Consider the following 16,135-nt stretch of genomic DNA (forward strand, 5'->3'; position numbering starts at 1 on the left):
TGGTTCACTTCCCCAGTGGCCGCAATGGCCGGAGCTGAGCTGATCCAAAGCCAGGAGCCTAAAACTGATTCCAGGTCTCCCATGCAGGTACAGGGTCCCAAAGCTTTGGGCTGTCAACTGCTTTTCCAGTCCACAAGCAGGGAGCTGGATGGGAAGCGGGGCAACTAGGACACAAACTGGTGCCCATATGGGACCCCGGAGTGTTCAAGGCAAGGACTTTAGCCACTAGGCTACCATGCCGGCCCACAACGAAAACCGAGTGTGAAAGTGCGCAACTCTGAGAAGGAGGTGGGGGTGGTCACTGCAGAACTTCAATGAGGATGGTCAGGGGTGAGGGTGGCAGGAATCCACCCCCAAAGGCCGCCCCTGTGGGGAAGGAAAGTGGCAGAGAGCAGAACCAAGGAGGGTTTGGGGGAAATTTGTGGAGGGAGGTGATAAGAGCCTGTGTCCGGGTGGGGAACCCTGCTCTCGGAGTCACAGAAGCCCCTATCGGGCTGGTGTTTCCTCCCAATGCCCACCACCTTCCTGCCTCCGTCGACGCCTTCCCCAGAGCTGGAAGACAGAAGACCCAGCCACACCCTGGAGGACATTCTGTGCCTTCGGAGGTCTTTCTGCTTGCCTGTAAGCCAGAGTTGGGCTCGGGAGGACTGGGCTGAGGGAGGGTTGAGCACCTGCAGTGGTAGCTTAGGCTCGGGGGCGAGTCCGGGTGGGAGGTGGCGAGGTTGGGAAGTATGGAAGCCAAGTTTCCATAAGGGATCTTGGGCACTGCGGGTGTAGGGCTGGGGCCTGAAAGAATGATAGAGGCTGGTTGGGGAGGTGGGGCGGAGGGTGGCCGCTCAAGTACCCCTCACCCACACCTGCCCACAGGTCCCCATGCTGCTCCCGCTTTTGCTGCTCCTGCTGCCCAGCTCCTCGCACCCCCAGCACCCCTGTGAGGTCTCCAAGGTGGCCAGCCAGGTGGAAGTGAACTGTGATCGGCTACGGCTGAAGGCGCTGCCTCCCGGCCTGCCAGCAGACATGACCAGCCTCCACCTGGGTGAGAACACCCTGGTGACCTTCTCCATGGCCTCCCTGGTGCCGTTCAAACGCCTCGTCCAGCTCCACCTGGACCAAAGCGAGCTGACCAGTCTGCAGACTGACCACACATTGCCCCTGTTGCACACGCTGGATCTCTCCCACAACAAGCTCAAGACGCTGCCCGCACTGGGGCGTGTGCTGCCCGCCCTCGCCTCTCTGGACGTCTCCTTCAACTTGCTGGCCTCGCTGGCTTCAGACGCCCTGGATGGCCTGAGCCAACTGCAGGAACTCTACTTGCAAGGTAACAAGCTGAAGGCTCTGCCCCTGAGCCTCCTGGCACCCACAACCCAGCTGCGGAAACTCAATCTGGCGGAGAACAAGCTGAACGACCTGCCCTCTGGGCTCCTGGACGGGCTGACGGAGCTGGACACTCTCTACCTGCAAAAGAACTGGCTACGCACCATCCCTAAGGGCTTCTTTGGGGACCTCCTCCTGCCTTTTGCTTTTCTCCATGACAACCCTTGGTACTGTGACTGCAATATCCTCTATTTCCGTCGCTGGCTGGAGGACAATCCCCAAAACGTCTACCTGTGGAAGGAGGGGATGGATGTCAAGGCCATGACCCCCAATGTGGCCAGCGTGCGCTGTGTCAACATGGCCACCATACCCGTCTACACCTACCCAGGCAAGGGCTGCCCAGACGACGAGGAGGAGCAGGACTATGATCAGTACTATGAAGAAAAGAAATCTGTAGGTGACACGGTGCCTGCCACGAGAACTGTGATCAAGTTCTCCATCAGCACTGATGACCAGACAACAACCCGCTGGGGCCTGCTGACGTCACAGCCTCCTGCTGATCCAAGTCAAATGTCCTCCTTGCTGCCCCCCGAGGAACCCACGCTGAGAGAGGCCATGTTCCCCTCAAAGACAACTTTCAGTTCCACCACATTTCTAAACATGGCAGATTCTACCACATTCTCTACAATGTCAACACCTACTACTGAGCCTACTGCAGCCGGGACCAAAAAACTCATGAACTGGAACACCTCAAGACCCATCTTGGTCTCGACAACCCTGGAGGCCAGCACAACCCTCATGACCTCTGATCCCACCACAGCCCTGACCACTCTCAAGCCCACCACAGCACGGACTACCCTGGAGCCCACCACAGCCCTGACTACCCTGGAGCCCACCTCAGAATCTACCACACCCCCAACCACCTCAACCCCAACCAAGCCCAGCACAACCTCAACCGTCCCCAAGCCCACGACAGCCCTCACTGACCCTGAGCCCACCTCAGAATCTACTACAGCTCCAACTACCCCCAAGCCCACCTCAGAATCCACCATATCCCAGACCACCTTAGCCTCCAGCACCCCTGAGCCCACCACAGCCCTGACTGCCTCAATTCTGACTAGCTTGGAATTTGCAGCTTCCCCAGTGGCCCACCTGGCATCTCAAGGAACTTTCCAGAGCTCCAGCAGCGACCTTTTCCTCAGCTCTGACCTCTGCTGTCTCCTCTCCCTGGGCTTCTACATCTTAGGTCTCCTCTGGCTCCTGTTGGCTTCTCTGCTGCTCATCCTGTTGCTGAACCGGGTCCAGCCTGGGGAACTGCAGGCCCTGGCCTCTGGTCAAGCTGCTCTGCCAACCGTGGCCACACAAGTCAGTCACCTGGAGCTGCAACGGGGGAGGCAAGTAACTATGCCCCGAGCTTGGCTGCTTTTCCTTCAAGGCTCGCTCCCCACTTTCCGTTCCAGCTTATTCCTGTGGGTGCGGGCTAATGGCCGCGTGGGACCCCTAGTGGCAGGCCGGAGACCCTCAGCCCGCAGTCAGGGGCGTGGCGAAGATCTGCTGGGCATGGTGGGCATTAGGTATGCTGGCCACAGCCTCTAAGGGTGGGTAATTTGGGGGGACCCGAGAGATGTCCTTCCAAAGGGCTTTCCTGTTGGGGTCTAGCTGGGGTGGGATGGGGGTGGTAAGGAACACAAGTTGTGGGGTAGTCTTAAGTATGTTCACTTACCAGAAGCCTCCTTTCCACCTCAAGGCATGTCACCTCTGCCCCCACATCAGGAGGAATTGGGAGATGGAGGGATTGAGCAGGACCACAGAACAAAGCCCCCGGTACTGGGAGGGGCCACCAGGCCAAGTGGTTCTTCCCCAACGTTTGGGAAGGTTTTAGGTAAAAGCAGAGAGCACAGCTCGCACAGGCCTCTGTGCATGATTTAGAAAGCAATCTTACCAAGATGTGGGCGCTGCTCGAGTGTCTCTGGGTGTTATAAATTAGGGTGGTTTTCTTTTATTCTGCTTAGCATTTTCCAGTCGTAATATACAATGCCCTCACTGGATAGCATTTGCATAATAAAAATATTTTGAACATGACAATGTGCTGGGTACCTATCCTGAGCCATCTCAAGGTCCCAACAGGCCTCTACCTGAGTCACAAGGTGACCCCTTCAGTGAACTCAGGGCTGGGGCGGGGGGAAGGTTCCCCACACCTCTCTTGCAGGGGTGACCACTCACCTGCTGGCTGGAACAGTCAGATCCAGCTTGGGAACCCTAAGTCTTGCTGGAGTTTGGTGATGCTAAGGCCTACCTACCTGTAGCCGGCAGCACTGAGGGTGAAGGTGGGTGCCTGCCTGCACCTGCAGCCTCGCAAATGCACCTCTCCTTAGCACAGAGGCAGGGTGGACCCAGCCTGGTAGGTCTGAGTGAATTATTTGGATATTCTTGCCTTCCAATTAGGATGCAGGGACATGGAGCACAGTTCCCTCCCCCTGGTTCCAAACTTTACTCTTCCTAAGCACTTTGGCAAGCAGCTCTCCTGCCCAACACAGGCCATGGAGCACACAGAATGGGATATAGGCCTTGTCTGTCTGATTCCATGGGGTGCCCCTACCCATTTGGCTTTGGAAATATCTTCCTAGGCTAAAAGTCTATAATTTCTTTCCCTTTTAAAATTCTATTCACACCTTTATCTGAAAGGCAGAAAATTTTTTCCCCACCCACTGCTTTACTCCACAAACACCCACAGTAGCTAGCATTAGGTCATGCTGAAGCTATGAGCCTAGAACCCCATGTGCCTCCCACACAGGGACCCAGGTACTTAAGACATCAGGTGCTGCCTCCTGGGCACGTATGCCAGCAGGAAGCTAGAAGCCAGGGCAGAGCCAGGACCCAAGCTCAGGGCATCCAGTACAGGCTGTGGGCATCCCAGGCCAAATGCCCACCCCGCTCCTACATTCTTCCCTGGGATACACCATCAAGGATGTGACTACCCAGCTTCCCCTCTGCCAAGAGATGCTTTGATCTGTGCTCCAGTGATCATGAACACCTCATAGATCACCTGCTTCCACATGCTTCTCCTCCAGCCAGGAGTGCTGTGTCCACCTCCCCGCTCCTCCCCAACAGCCTCACTGCCACTGCCACTGGCACAGGTGTCCCAGGTTTCCCTGCTGCAGGTTACCGCTATACCCCGTCTCCCAGCTGCTCCCTGGTCATCTTCCCCTCTAGACTTGGGACTCGTTAATGTCAGGGCCCAGGCATTCAAGTCCCTCCAAGTGGTGACTGTGGCCTGGAACACTGTGTACATGGAGAAGGCAGAGGCAGTAAGACGGGAGGATGCTGAGCCCCACCTCTCCCTCTGTTGACAAGGCTCCGCCAAGCGAGCAGTTCCCACCTGCTGCCTGCCTGTCCCCTGCCTGGCATGTGGCCCTTGGGCCTCTTGTCCTTCCAGCATGACCTTCCATGCCCTTGCACACCCCAGCAGGCTTGTGCTCCTTTGAGAGCAGGGCCTGGGAGACACACATCTCCTCCTTATAAAGGGACAAGACAGTAACTTCCCCGAGGGTTGGATCAGGACTCCACACCTCCCCCAGCCCACGAGGGTCATACTTACAAGACTCCCCATCGTCAGCAAAAGTAGTCACCAGGCCCCAGGAGGCTTTTTCCGGGGATTATGGGAGATGACTTGTGCACCTGCCACCCTCCTGGACCAGGGGCCTGGGTTTGTTTCCTGAGCCCCGTCAACTCTGGGGGCAGGAATGATTTACACAGCCTTGGCAGAAACCAGCAGGGTCTTTTGCTTTAATAATTTCTGCTGAAAACTCCAGTTCCTGATTCCTAGAGGTTGGGGGGGAGGGCCTTGGCTTCTTTGCCCAGTCTCCTCCCCCTTTACCCCCCCATAACCCTCTAGATGTGGACGTGGTTATCGCCAATACAATTTATTAAGTCCCCAGTGAGGCATCCCACTGAGGACCCTTGGCCATCCTGATGGCTTCTGCGGTCACCCATCCTCTTCCTGCTTCCTGGGGACCCCACGAGGAGGGGCCTTCTGCTGTCCTGTATCCCTGAAGCAAACACCCAGGAGGAGATCAGAAATCCTCAGGACTTTGCCAGCCCCTCCCCAAAGCACAGCCAGGGAGGGAGAGGCCACAGGGGCCAGGACAAGCTGGAGGAGGTGACAAAACAGACCAAAGTCCTTTACCATGAAAGGAGGAGGGGGAGCCACACTGTGCAGGGGCAATAAATAGAGGGGCCTGGGGCAGCTGAGTCCAGGGCCCTCCCGCTGTCCACCCCAGGGTGCAGTGACCGGAGTAGCTGGTGACTGGGAGCCCTGGCACACTGGTTCCGGCCCCTGGCTTCCTCAGCCGCTGAGGAAGAGACGCTTGTAGGCCTTGTTCATCTGCTCCAAGAAGATGAAGGTGAGGACCGTGTGGGGGCCCAGGCGGGCATAGTATGGTGTGAAGCCCTTCCACAGGCTGAAGAAACCCTCATAGCGCACCACCTTCACCAGCACATCCTAGGGAGACAGGCGGGCAGGGTGCTGTGGCTCAGGCCTGGCCTTGGGGCCCTGCGTCCCCTTCCCCAAAGCCCTCCCCAGCTGTCCCAACCCTCCAGCCCCAGCCAGGGCAGCTTCCTCACCAGCCCATTTTTGTATTCTGGCTTCCCATCAATCATGCGCATGTTCTGGATCCTGAAAGGGAAGAAATCAGGGGTAGACGGACCATGAGATGTAGAACGGGTGTCATCTTACTCCCCTTTGCCAGGTCCAGGCCTGCCCTCACCGGGTCTTGACAATGTCCACGGGCATGGAGGCAGCAGTGGTGACGAGGCCACTGATCATGCTGGCGCAGAAGTGGCACAGGATGTTGTCGGAGAAGTAGCCTGGAGGGGAGATGAGAGGAAGGTGAGGCGTATGAAGCGTCGACTTCGATGGGGCTCAGGCCCAGCTGGAAGCTCGGGGCCCAACTCTGGGTCTTACCTGAGTCCAGCAAAAACTGCTTGGATTGAGAGTAGGAGGCGAGCTGGGCAGCATTGACGACGACAGCCCGGGCCATGGTGGGGATACAGCCCTGGAGATGGGGAGCAGGCAGTCAGGAAGGCAGAAGCCCTGACCCCACATCTGTCAGGCTGGACCTCAAGCCCCTTCACTCACCCGCCACAGCGTGGGGACGCCCTCTTCCCGGGCAATTCGAATCAGGGCATTGAACACGTTTTTGTAACCACGGCGTTGATCAGCTGGAAGCCTGTTGGGAGGGCAAGGAGAGGCGACGATCAGGATGGCCCACCTGGCCCCAGAAGAGCGGAAGAATGTTAGCGTGAGCACGGAACTGCTCTGTTCTAGAACTAGAATGTAAACAGTCTTTTGGGGGCCAGCGTGGTGGTACTATGGGGTAAGCTGCCACTTGCAACTTCCTTAAGCGCATTGGTTAGTGTGCTGCTTTACTTCTGGTCCAACTCCCTGCTAATGCGCCTGGGAAAGCAGCAGAGGAAGGCCCAGCTGCTTGACCCCCAGCCAGCATGAAGCTCCTGACTCTTCCGCTTTGGCCTGGCCCAGCTCTGAGTGTTGCAACCATTTGGAGAGTGACCAACAGGTGGAAAATCTCTCTCACTCCCTCTTTTTGGTAACTGCTTGTTGGGGAGAAATGACCATTTCATTCTAGATCCTGGGCTCAGAGCTGGAACTAACCGGCCATCGGCGGTCATTCGGATCAGAGCCACCTCCGCTGGGGTTCCCACAAAAGCACCCGTTGCACCTGCAGTCATGCCAATCAGGGCCTTCAGCAGAAAGCCAGGAGGTGTGCCATCAGCCCCGGTCAAACGCTCAAACAGCACGGTATAAATGCCAAGACGTGTCGTGGTGTAGGTGGCCTGGCGCAGTAGGCCAGCAGATAACCTGGAGAGCAAAGGGCATCAGTGTCTCAGGGCCAGGTCTGTAGCCTCCCAAACCACACGCTACTCCCCCAAGCTTGGAGGTCCTCAGTACCCGGTGTAAATGCCCCTTAGCCCTTCTGCCCTCAGGATGCTGGTGAGGGCATGGAAGCTGGTTTTGTATTCTCTCGTCTTGGCACCTTCTCCACTCAGCTGCATGCGGTTCTTCACCAGGTCCAGGGGTTGCACAAACACGGTAGCTCCCATCCTAGAGAAAGGTGGAGGCAGGGTTAGGGCCCACATGTCTCAGATCTACCGAAGCCCACCGCAGTCCAGCAGCAAGGGTTTACAGAGGCTAGAGCCTACCACGGATTATGGATTAAGGAGGGCTGGCAGGAAACAGGTTCTGAGAACTCCCTTGTCCAGTAGGGGTCATGCCATGAAGCTTGATCCAAGTAGTTCCACAAGGGTGGGGGCTAAAGCAGGGAGCCATGCATGCGACCCAGGGAGGGGAGCATGGGAGCACCCACATCCTGGGACACTAAGGAGGCCCCGAAGAGTCGCTTAAGGGAACTCTATGCAGCTCTGCAAAGCTAAGCCAAAAGACCTTGTAGCTGGGCAGAGGGCGTACGGGAGGTGGGTGGTTCCAAGACCCTGCATACAGCCAGTAGCCTTGCAAGGAGTGTATAGAATGTCGCAGCCCATCAAGAACCTCCCCCACACGCGGGGGGATCGTGCTGTCCCACGCAGTCTCAGCTCGCTGAGACTACCCAGCGATGCACCGGGCCCCTCCTTCTCCGTTCCCATCCCCCGGGGCCTGAGCTTACCCGGCCAGGCCCCCAAACAGGAACTTGACGGACTTAGGGGAGGTACGGGGCTTGCCGTCCATCCCGCCGGCCCCGGGACTCGCCGTCGCCGCCATCGCCACTCAATGGGCCCAGGCTCCCGGGTCCAGAGAGCGCGTGGCCCCGCTCGCGCCCAAGGTGACACCGCGCGCGCGCACGAGGCCGAGTGCGCGCGCGCCCCTCCGGCTGCTCCGGTCCGGCACGCCAGCCGGGAGTGGGCGCCGCGCAGGCGCACAGCGCAAAGGCCGCCGGGAGGTTGGCGTCGCCGGGGGCGGAGCTTCAGGGCCGCGTGCGGAAGAGGCGTGGCCGATCTGGAACCCGCTTGTCCCGAACTGCAATCGCGGGAAAGTATGGAAGCATTGGGTTCGGCGTCTCGCGAGATCGACAAAGTCCGGGCTGCCAAGAGTAGGAGCGCTCTCGCGATATCTAAAGCCAGCTTTTACGGGGGCAGGTGGTAACATTCTCGCGAGACTTGGAGCTACGGTGGCGGCGGCCAGAAGGAGCGGAGAGGTAAACAGGGAAGGTCCAATTCCCGGGCACGAAATGGGAAATGGTTAGGTCCCCTTCTGGAGGCCCCCGGGCTGCCTCCGTCTCCGCAGGCACTCCGCCATCGCTAATTTTTCCCTTTAACCGGCCTTCCAGGACCGGAAGTCCTTCGTCTGGAGCGTCCGATGCTGGGAGTGACCCTTTGTCGGATACCTTTTTCCGGGGGATAGGAAGACGGCCCACCTGGCCGGAAGTCCCACCTCCTGGCGCTCCCCGAAGTTTTCCCCCTGCTGTCACCTGTGTCTCCTACCGTCCATTGCCCCGGTTTTGTCCTCCCCCCATCCAGGAAAGGGTCCATTGAGTGTGTCTGGCCCAGCTCTTGCTCCCCGAGTCGGGGTCCCTTCCCCGGCGCCCCCATGTAGCTGGGCAGGGGGCCTGGGGGTGGTCAGACCCCTGGGATCCTAGGGCGCAGCACCCCGCTCCTGCTGTCGGCCTCCCCGACCCCTGGCTGCCATGCACCCCGCGGCCTTCCCGCTGCCTGTGGTGGTGGCCACAGTGCTGTGGGGAGCAGCCCCCGTCCGAGGGCTCATTCGAGCGGTGAGTCTGGAGCGGGCGCCTGGCGGAGGCGGCGCAGAGGGGAGGGCTTGCGGCTGGAGCGGGACCCGGACTTTTTTTTTTTTGCCCGCAGACCTCGGAGCACAATGCCAGCATGGACTTTGCAGACCTCCCAGCTCTGTTTGGGGCTACCCTGAGCCAGGAGGGACTCCAGGTGAATTGCTTCTCCCCTGCCTGACCCTTTGAAAAAATTTTAACTCTCCAAATCCTCCCTGCTGGGCTGGGATTGAGGAGCCCCTCCCCGGGTGAAGCTAAAGAACCAAGTGCACGAACAAGTGTGGTGTCCAGAATCTAGAGGGAGAGACACAGTGTCCGTCCCTGGGCCTCGAAGCTCACCTAGCTAAAAGGCAAGGGGAAGGGCTGCTTGCCAGTGGGATCTCCAGCCTGTTAGTGTGATTGCATGACCTTGGCCACATTTGTTGTCACTGCAAATCTTTGTTTACTGTGAAGACAGCCTGTGAAAGTTACTTTGGAGTTACTGTGAGGGTTCCATGAGATAAGACAGTTAATAGCACTCTGTCTCGCGAAGACTGCTATGTAGCAAGAGCTCAGATGGGCTGTGGCTCTGGGTACACTCATCTAGGAGAGGGACATGGAAGCTGGGGTGCAGGTTAGCGCATCCAAGGAAGAATATAGACTCTTGGGGTTGGCGTGGGGGTGCTGAGACCCCAGGAATGAGAAGCAGCTCCAGAGGAGACACTACTGTGTGAGGCCCATGCCCAGGGAGAAGCCTAATTGTGGTTTGCCTCTTTCCCTTAGGGGTTCCTTGTGGAGGCTCACCCAGACAACGCCTGCAGCCCCATTGCCCCACCACCCCCAGCCCCGGCCAACGGGTCAGTCTTTATTGCACTGCTTCGAAGATTCGACTGCAACTTTGACCTCAAGGTTGCTGAATATATGGAGCGGGAGCTGGGAAGCTGAGGGTGAAGAAGGTGGTTCCGGAAATGAAGGCAGATGAGGTCCGTGATGGCTTCCCCCTCCCCACCTTGTCCCCCAGGTCCTGAACGCACAGAAGGCTGGGTATGGTGCCGCCGTAGTCCACAATGTGAATTCCAATGAACTGCTGAACATGGTGTGGAACAGCGGTAAGGGTGGACGGGCTGGGCTCGGGTCAGAGAAGCCGGCATGCTGGGTGGGTGGGGCAGACTTCCCTGAGAGCGTGGGGAGTGGAAGGTGGAGCCCCCACCTCACCGCCAGCCCCTTGCAGAGGAGATCCAGCAGCAGATCTGGATCCCGTCTGTGTTCATCGGGGAGAGGAGCTCCGAGTACCTGCGCGCCCTCTTTGTCTACGAGAAGGGGTAGGACGGGCCTACCCCACCCTCTCCATTTGCTCATCCAGACCAGTGACATTGTCCTCTGAACTTTGTCCCCATGCCTTCCTGGCCCCTCTGACACTGGGTTTCCTTTCCCCAGGGCCCAGGTGCTTCTGGTCCCAGACAATAGCTTCCCTTTGGGCTATTACCTCATTCCCTTCACCGGGATTGTGGGGCTGCTGGTTCTGGCCATGGGAGCGGTGATGGTGAGTAGCAAAGGGGACAACGAGATGGGGAGAGCAGGACTTACAAAGCCAGACGGGAACAGAGGCACAGTTCGTGCACATGTCCAGTTCATTCCCTGAGCCTGATCCGTCTGCTTCCCTTCTCCCAGATAGTTCGCTGTATCCAGCACCGGAAGCGGCTGCAGCGAAATCGACTTACCAAAGAGCAACTGAAACAGATTCCTACACATGATTATCAGAAGGGTAAGGAGTCAAGGGGAAAGGGATCCCTTTTTCACAACTTACCTGCTCTTTGAAGGAGTCTGAGCCTGGGAGATAAGAGGTTGAAGGGCAGGGGGTGGGCATGGGAAGGCATCAGCCTGAGGGGCTGCCTAATCTTTACGCATCAGTTCTTGAGGACAGGCAGAAATGGAGTTGAGCTGGAAAGCAGAGGTGGTTAAGGCAGCTGGGAGAGGTAGAAGGTTGGACCCTGCCTCCGAGGGAGGAAGCGGAGAGGGCAGAAGAATGGGAGTGGAGAGGAGGAACAGGTAAGGGGAGGAGAGGCCGAGTCTCCTGGCCCTGAAGCTGCCAGTGCCCATATAAGGCGATAACAGAAGGCCTGCCCCATTTCCGCTGCTCCTCCTGTCTCTCCACCCTACACCTCCCCCAAAACCCACTTCCTTACCTCTACTGGTCTGCTTGAGCTAAGAACACCCCCCACCCCACCTCCACTAGCTTCACCCAGCCTGCTCTTACACAGGTACAAACAGAGGAAATAGGTGTTTGCAGGACTCTGCTCTACCCCAGTACTCCTGAGGTGTGTCACTGGGGTCCTTTTCTCTCCAGGGGACCAGTATGACGTTTGTGCTATCTGTCTGGATGAATATGAGGATGGGGACAAGCTGCGGGTCCTCCCCTGTGCTCATGGTAAGGCCGGCACTGCCTGCATCCAAACCAGGTGCCCAGGGCTCAGTCAGGCATCACTTGTTCCACCTCCTGCCTCTCTGCAGCCTATCACAGCCGCTGCGTGGACCCCTGGCTCACCCAGACCCGGAAGACCTGCCCCATCTGCAAGCAGCCTGTCCACAGGGGTCCTGGTGATGAGGAGGAGGAAAGTCAGGGGCCAGAGGAGGGCGAGGAGGAAGGGGAGCCTCGTGATCATCCTGCCTCAGAGCGCACCCCACTCCTGGGCTCCAGCCCAACACTCCCCACTTCCTTTGGGTCCCTGGCTCCAGCCACCCCTATCTTCCCTGGGCCCTCAACAGACCCTCCACCATCTCCTTCCTCCTCTTCCTCCGCTATCTTGGTGTAACGTTCCCCCCTCACACACCTCTGGTGACCTATTTGCACAGGCCCTCTTCCTCCCTCTGCTCTCCTAAACCGAGGGATGGGGACACTTGCATTCCATATCACTCCTGCACACAGCCTCAACCTTTGCAGGGTGCGGTCAAAAGGACTGCATCTTCACTGTTGCGTCAATAAAATTGTTTTTGTGAACTAAGGCTCCATCACTGTCACCTGAGTTGAAAGGGGCACGGATCCTGGAGAAGATAACCTGGACTCAGGGACGGCCCCACAGGCATTTGTGTGACTCAGAGGGGAGCCCCACCCACTCATGAGGGTGACTCAACCAGCCCTGCCTTAGCCGCAGGCTTGGACCCGGTCTCTAGTCCAATGATACTATTCTGTCAAGCACTAATTCCACTAGGGCACTGGAAGGTCCGTGTGAGGGCTAGGGCAGTTGGTTCTTTGCCCCCAACTTCTGGTGCCTCATCCTCCGCTCAGGATAAAGACACAGTCTGTCCCCCCATCCTGATACCCACTCAAACCACACGGCACCTTGTTAGAATCTTTTTTTATTCAGAAAAAAAAAAAAAAAACCCAAAAAACAAAAAAATGTTCTCCAATCACACACAGGAGGGGTATGGGTAGGGGGAGGTATCTGTCCATCCAGCCCCAGCCCCCAACCCATGTGGTTTTGGCAGCAATAAGGGTGTGGGATAATGGCCGAAAAAATAAAAATGGTGTTTGTGTGTATGTGGGAAGGAGGGGTGCAAAAGCTGTGGGCAGTGGTGGGGGGAAGGGGCAGACGAGGTCAGTACTGGGAACGCCGCAGGTGGGAGGCCATTTCATAACATTTCTTGTTGATCAAACCGCCATGGACACCTTCTTTGCCCATCAGTAGGACTAGCGCTGGAGAAGAGAGAAAGCAGGCTAGCACCCAGGTGTCCCCTCCCACCCCCTGCCAGCTGTTCGGCAGCTGTCCAGCCCCAGCCCCGGAGGCTGTAACCCAACCTCACCCTCCCAACCCCCCCCACAGGCAGCCTGTCAGTCATCCTGAAACAATGGGGCTTTTCAAAAGGGGGGTAGCTAAATGCTACAGACCAACAGACCCAAATCTGGGGGTCAAAGGCTGGGCCTAGCAACGACTGTGGATGAGCTGCTTACTATATAAACTTCGGGTGCTGACGGGAGACAATTCAGTCGGTTCTCATGCATTTCTAATGTGAGGATCCAGAGGAAGGAACTTGAAGAGGTACTGCAGTTCAAACTGCACCAGAACTGGTGGAAGTTGCAGCGTGACTGCACACTGACCCCTTTCAGGCTGGAGAACCAGCACTAAGCCCCAAAGGGGAACAAGGCTCCAACTCACTCTTGGCAGTCATGGTGACAGTGACATTGAAGGTGGGCGCCCCGCTGCCGCTCTTGGTGCGAAGATCCATGGTGAACTCCCCATCTTGTAGCAGCGAGTCCCGAATCACCGAGCACTTCTGGCCCCCAAGTGTCAGCCCATTCACAAAGAAGCTTGACCGGTCTTGGCCAACCAGGACACCAACCTCAGCTGGCTGCAAAAGACACCAAGCCCCCATCAAGTTGTGCACCAAGAGTCCCACCTGCTTGCGACTTCCGGCATGGGGTGGGGGGAGCCATATGCTATAGGTTAACCCGCTCCCACCACAGCCTGCAAAATGGGAGAAACCTAGGGTGAGGAGGACCCTCAGCCCTAGAAATGGAAGGGCTGAGATCTGGGAGAGCGAAACTCAGGACTTTAAAAAAGAAGTGAGTCTGGGAGTGGAGGAGCCGGCGTCCGTGATGCTCAGACCGCTCCTCCAGGAAAAGCAGAAGCCGGCAGGGGAAGGGAGGGGGCGGGCGAGGCCGCAGAGGCAACTTTGCCCTTATTTGGTCAAAGGTTCTGCGGGCGCACTCGGGGCCCGGACGCCAGGGTCTCCCGGTCGCCCGGAGTCCAGGCCGGGGTGACCTCGGGCCGAGGCCGGGGAGCAGCCCCGGGGGGCTCTGCACGGCAAAGTTGGAAAAGTTCTGGAAGGGGGGTGGGGCCACGCCCGCCAGGCAGCTCCCGGGTCTAACGGGACCCTCTCGGGGAACCTCACTCCCCCTCCCCCTTACACCCCAAACTCCATATCCGGTCCCCTCCCGCCCGGAAATCCCCTTCCCCCTCTTCTGAACTTCCGCTCCCCCTCCCCACTTCCGGGCAGTGTGGCCAGGGGAGGCGGCGGTGTGGACACGGCCGCACTGACCACCCATCCCTCCTTCCTACCCTCAACACTCTCCTCCAAGTTCTCCCAAAGTTCCCTCGCTCCGGGCCCGGCCCGGATGGCGGGAAGGGCGGGCGAGGGGGGACTTCCGGGACTGGCCTCCCAGGAATGTGGGGTTGGCCGGGCCGACTCGGGGGGCTCCGGGGGGCGGGGTGGCGGCCGCGCCCTCTCTAACGGAGTCGGGAGGGACAGGGAACCCCCGGAGGGCGGCCCGGGCGCGTGGCCTCGGCACCCTGCCCGCCCTCCCGCACGAACAATGGTGGAGGGGCGCGAGAGGGCGGCCGGAAGGGGGAGCTTGGGGAAGGAGGAGGCGTCCCCCCACCCCAAAGTCCCTCCTCAGGCACAATCCGGGGCGCAAATGGCAGCGCGTGCCCGCCCCGCCCTGGGGGAGGCGGAAGTGGGCCGCGCACCGGGCGGCGGGCGCGCCCCTCCCCGGCCCGTGCCCCGGATGTAACGCCCCGTCGCGGCAAGCGGGGCGGCGGGCGCAATGGTGGCCGCCTGCCCGCCCGGGCTGGGGGAGCCTTGGCGAGGGTGTCCACGAAGCGGGGACCCCCCCAACACCTCCCAGCTCACGTGCAGCCGCCGCCATTCGCACCCCGCTTCTCCCGGTGGCCTTCCCCTAAGACCCTCCCCCAAGCCCGGCCTTCCCGCTCCGGGCCTCTCCAGTACCGTGATGTTGACGAAGGTTTTGCCCGGCACGGCGGCCCAGACCGAGGGCGAGTCCTTGTAGCCTACGATGGCCGCGTCCTGACAGGTCCCATCCGCCATGAGGTTGTCGATGTAGGCGTTCCACCCGGCCATGGCGCTGCTGCTCCTGGAGGGGACGGGGCTGCGAGGGCTGCGCGGCGGCTGCTGCTGGGGGGCCGCGGGCGGGCGGGCGGGCGGGCGGGCGGGCGGCGGAGAGCTCGGGGCACGCGCTGCCGTCCGGACCGCGGCTCTGGAGCAGTGCAGCAGCCCTCCTCGCACCGCCACTTCCTGCTCCTCCCCCCCACCCCTAGATTTTTATTTGCAAAGGGCGGTAGGGGCGGGGCCTGCTCCCCAATCCCTCCCTGCCCGCCCCCCACCACCACACACGCCTGCCCAGACACAGAAGTTTGTGCAAATGCAGTTTTTTTTCCCTTCTTAAAATCCCTCCCCCTTATTGCAAAATGTGCAGAGTTCGATGGAAAGCTATGTAAAATGATGGCGTCCGGTAGTGACTGGGGAAGTGGTTCAGGTTAGGGAGCGCTCGGCGCTTCAAAGTTTGCCTTTAATAGGCAGACGTGGGTAACGGGGCGACGGAGCGGGCCGCTCAGAGGAAGGGGGCCGGCGGGGATAGAGAGGAAGAGTTGGCCCGTGGCCGCACAGACGGGGAAGCCGGGGTTAAACGGAACGGCTCCTCCCTCCCCCACCTCCGCCTGCGGGCAGCGGGCGGCGGCGCGCGCGCCTGCGCGGGGCCGGGAGCGCGTGGGGCGGTTGGGCCGGCGGCCGGCGGCGTGGACCCTCGTAGGGCGCCTGGGAAGAGCGAGGAGGGACCTGACATCGTCCCTCCTTGCCCCCTCTCCCTGCCGAAGAGCGAGGGGACACTGCTCGCACAGGGCGAACCCGTTCCAGCGCATCCCTTGGCTGCTGCGGCCACCCACGCCTCGCCCTCACGTACCCGTCCCGCCCGTCCCCGGCCAGCAGCTACGGTCACTCGCCGTGCCCCTTGTCCCGTGTCCGCCGAGGTCACCGAGCGCCGCGGCCCGACGGGCGGGACTACTTCCCACCCCCACCCCAGGGCGGAAGAATACAGAAGTTCCAAGACCGACAACTTTCAAAAAAAATTTTTTTTTCAAGAAAGTCCCTTCTCTGTGGGGCCCATTGGTGTTTTCCTTCTGTTCTTAGTAAAACTTGGGTGCGGATGGCCAGCCCAGCGCCCACCGAGTGGCCGCCCCGGACCCTCGCCGCCGCCCAGGGCTGGGCCGCTTCCGGCCCGTCCGGGGGAGGGGCGCCGGGGTCAGGCCGCGGCC

General features: G+C 59.6%; 4 protein-coding genes across 5 annotated transcripts; 2 read left to right on the forward strand and 2 right to left on the reverse strand.

Moving 5' to 3' along the window:
• The first annotated feature begins 349 nt into the window (after nt 1–349).
• GP1BA (glycoprotein Ib platelet subunit alpha) lies at nt 350–2,021 on the forward strand. Its single transcript, XM_058676470.1, has 3 exons — nt 350–621; nt 868–1,931; nt 1,982–2,021. The coding sequence occupies exons 1-3, from the start codon at nt 511–513 to the stop codon at nt 2,019–2,021; spliced, it is 1,215 nt and encodes a 404-aa protein (XP_058532453.1). The 5' UTR covers nt 350–510.
• Nucleotides 2,022–5,072: 3,051 nt separating this feature from the next.
• SLC25A11 (solute carrier family 25 member 11) lies at nt 5,073–8,250 on the reverse strand. The gene is made up of 8 exons (XM_004594851.4): nt 7,995–8,250; nt 7,283–7,435; nt 6,986–7,192; nt 6,452–6,542; nt 6,278–6,368; nt 6,081–6,180; nt 5,938–5,989; nt 5,073–5,815 (listed from the first exon to the last, which is right to left on the reverse strand). The coding sequence occupies exons 1-8, from the start codon at nt 8,087–8,089 to the stop codon at nt 5,660–5,662; spliced, it is 945 nt and encodes a 314-aa protein (XP_004594908.1). The 5' UTR covers nt 8,090–8,250; the 3' UTR covers nt 5,073–5,659.
• Nucleotides 8,251–8,419: 169 nt separating this feature from the next.
• RNF167 (ring finger protein 167) lies at nt 8,420–12,085 on the forward strand. 2 transcript variants are annotated; one of them, XM_004594854.4, is made up of 10 exons: nt 8,420–8,522; nt 8,655–9,095; nt 9,187–9,267; nt 9,873–9,998; nt 10,111–10,198; nt 10,321–10,411; nt 10,527–10,632; nt 10,761–10,854; nt 11,437–11,517; nt 11,601–12,085. In XM_004594854.4, exons 2-10 carry the CDS (start codon nt 9,012–9,014, stop codon nt 11,900–11,902), a joined length of 1,053 nt encoding a protein of 350 aa, XP_004594911.2. In that variant the 5' UTR covers nt 8,420–8,522; nt 8,655–9,011; the 3' UTR covers nt 11,903–12,085. The 2 variants fall into 2 exon arrangements, with proteins under 2 accessions (XP_004594911.2, XP_058532379.1); XM_058676396.1 differs by lacking the exon at nt 8,420–8,522 and adding an exon at nt 8,546–8,565.
• Nucleotides 12,086–12,434: 349 nt separating this feature from the next.
• PFN1 (profilin 1) lies at nt 12,435–15,116 on the reverse strand. The gene is made up of 3 exons (XM_058676401.1): nt 14,814–15,116; nt 13,244–13,436; nt 12,435–12,783 (listed from the first exon to the last, which is right to left on the reverse strand). The coding sequence occupies exons 1-3, from the start codon at nt 14,943–14,945 to the stop codon at nt 12,686–12,688; spliced, it is 423 nt and encodes a 140-aa protein (XP_058532384.1). The 5' UTR covers nt 14,946–15,116; the 3' UTR covers nt 12,435–12,685.
• Between the last annotated feature and the right edge of the window lie 1,019 nt (nt 15,117–16,135).

Source organism: Ochotona princeps, chromosome 17 (assembly GCF_030435755.1).
Source record: "Ochotona princeps isolate mOchPri1 chromosome 17, mOchPri1.hap1, whole genome shotgun sequence".
Classification (NCBI taxonomy): Eukaryota; Metazoa; Chordata; class Mammalia; order Lagomorpha; family Ochotonidae; genus Ochotona; species Ochotona princeps.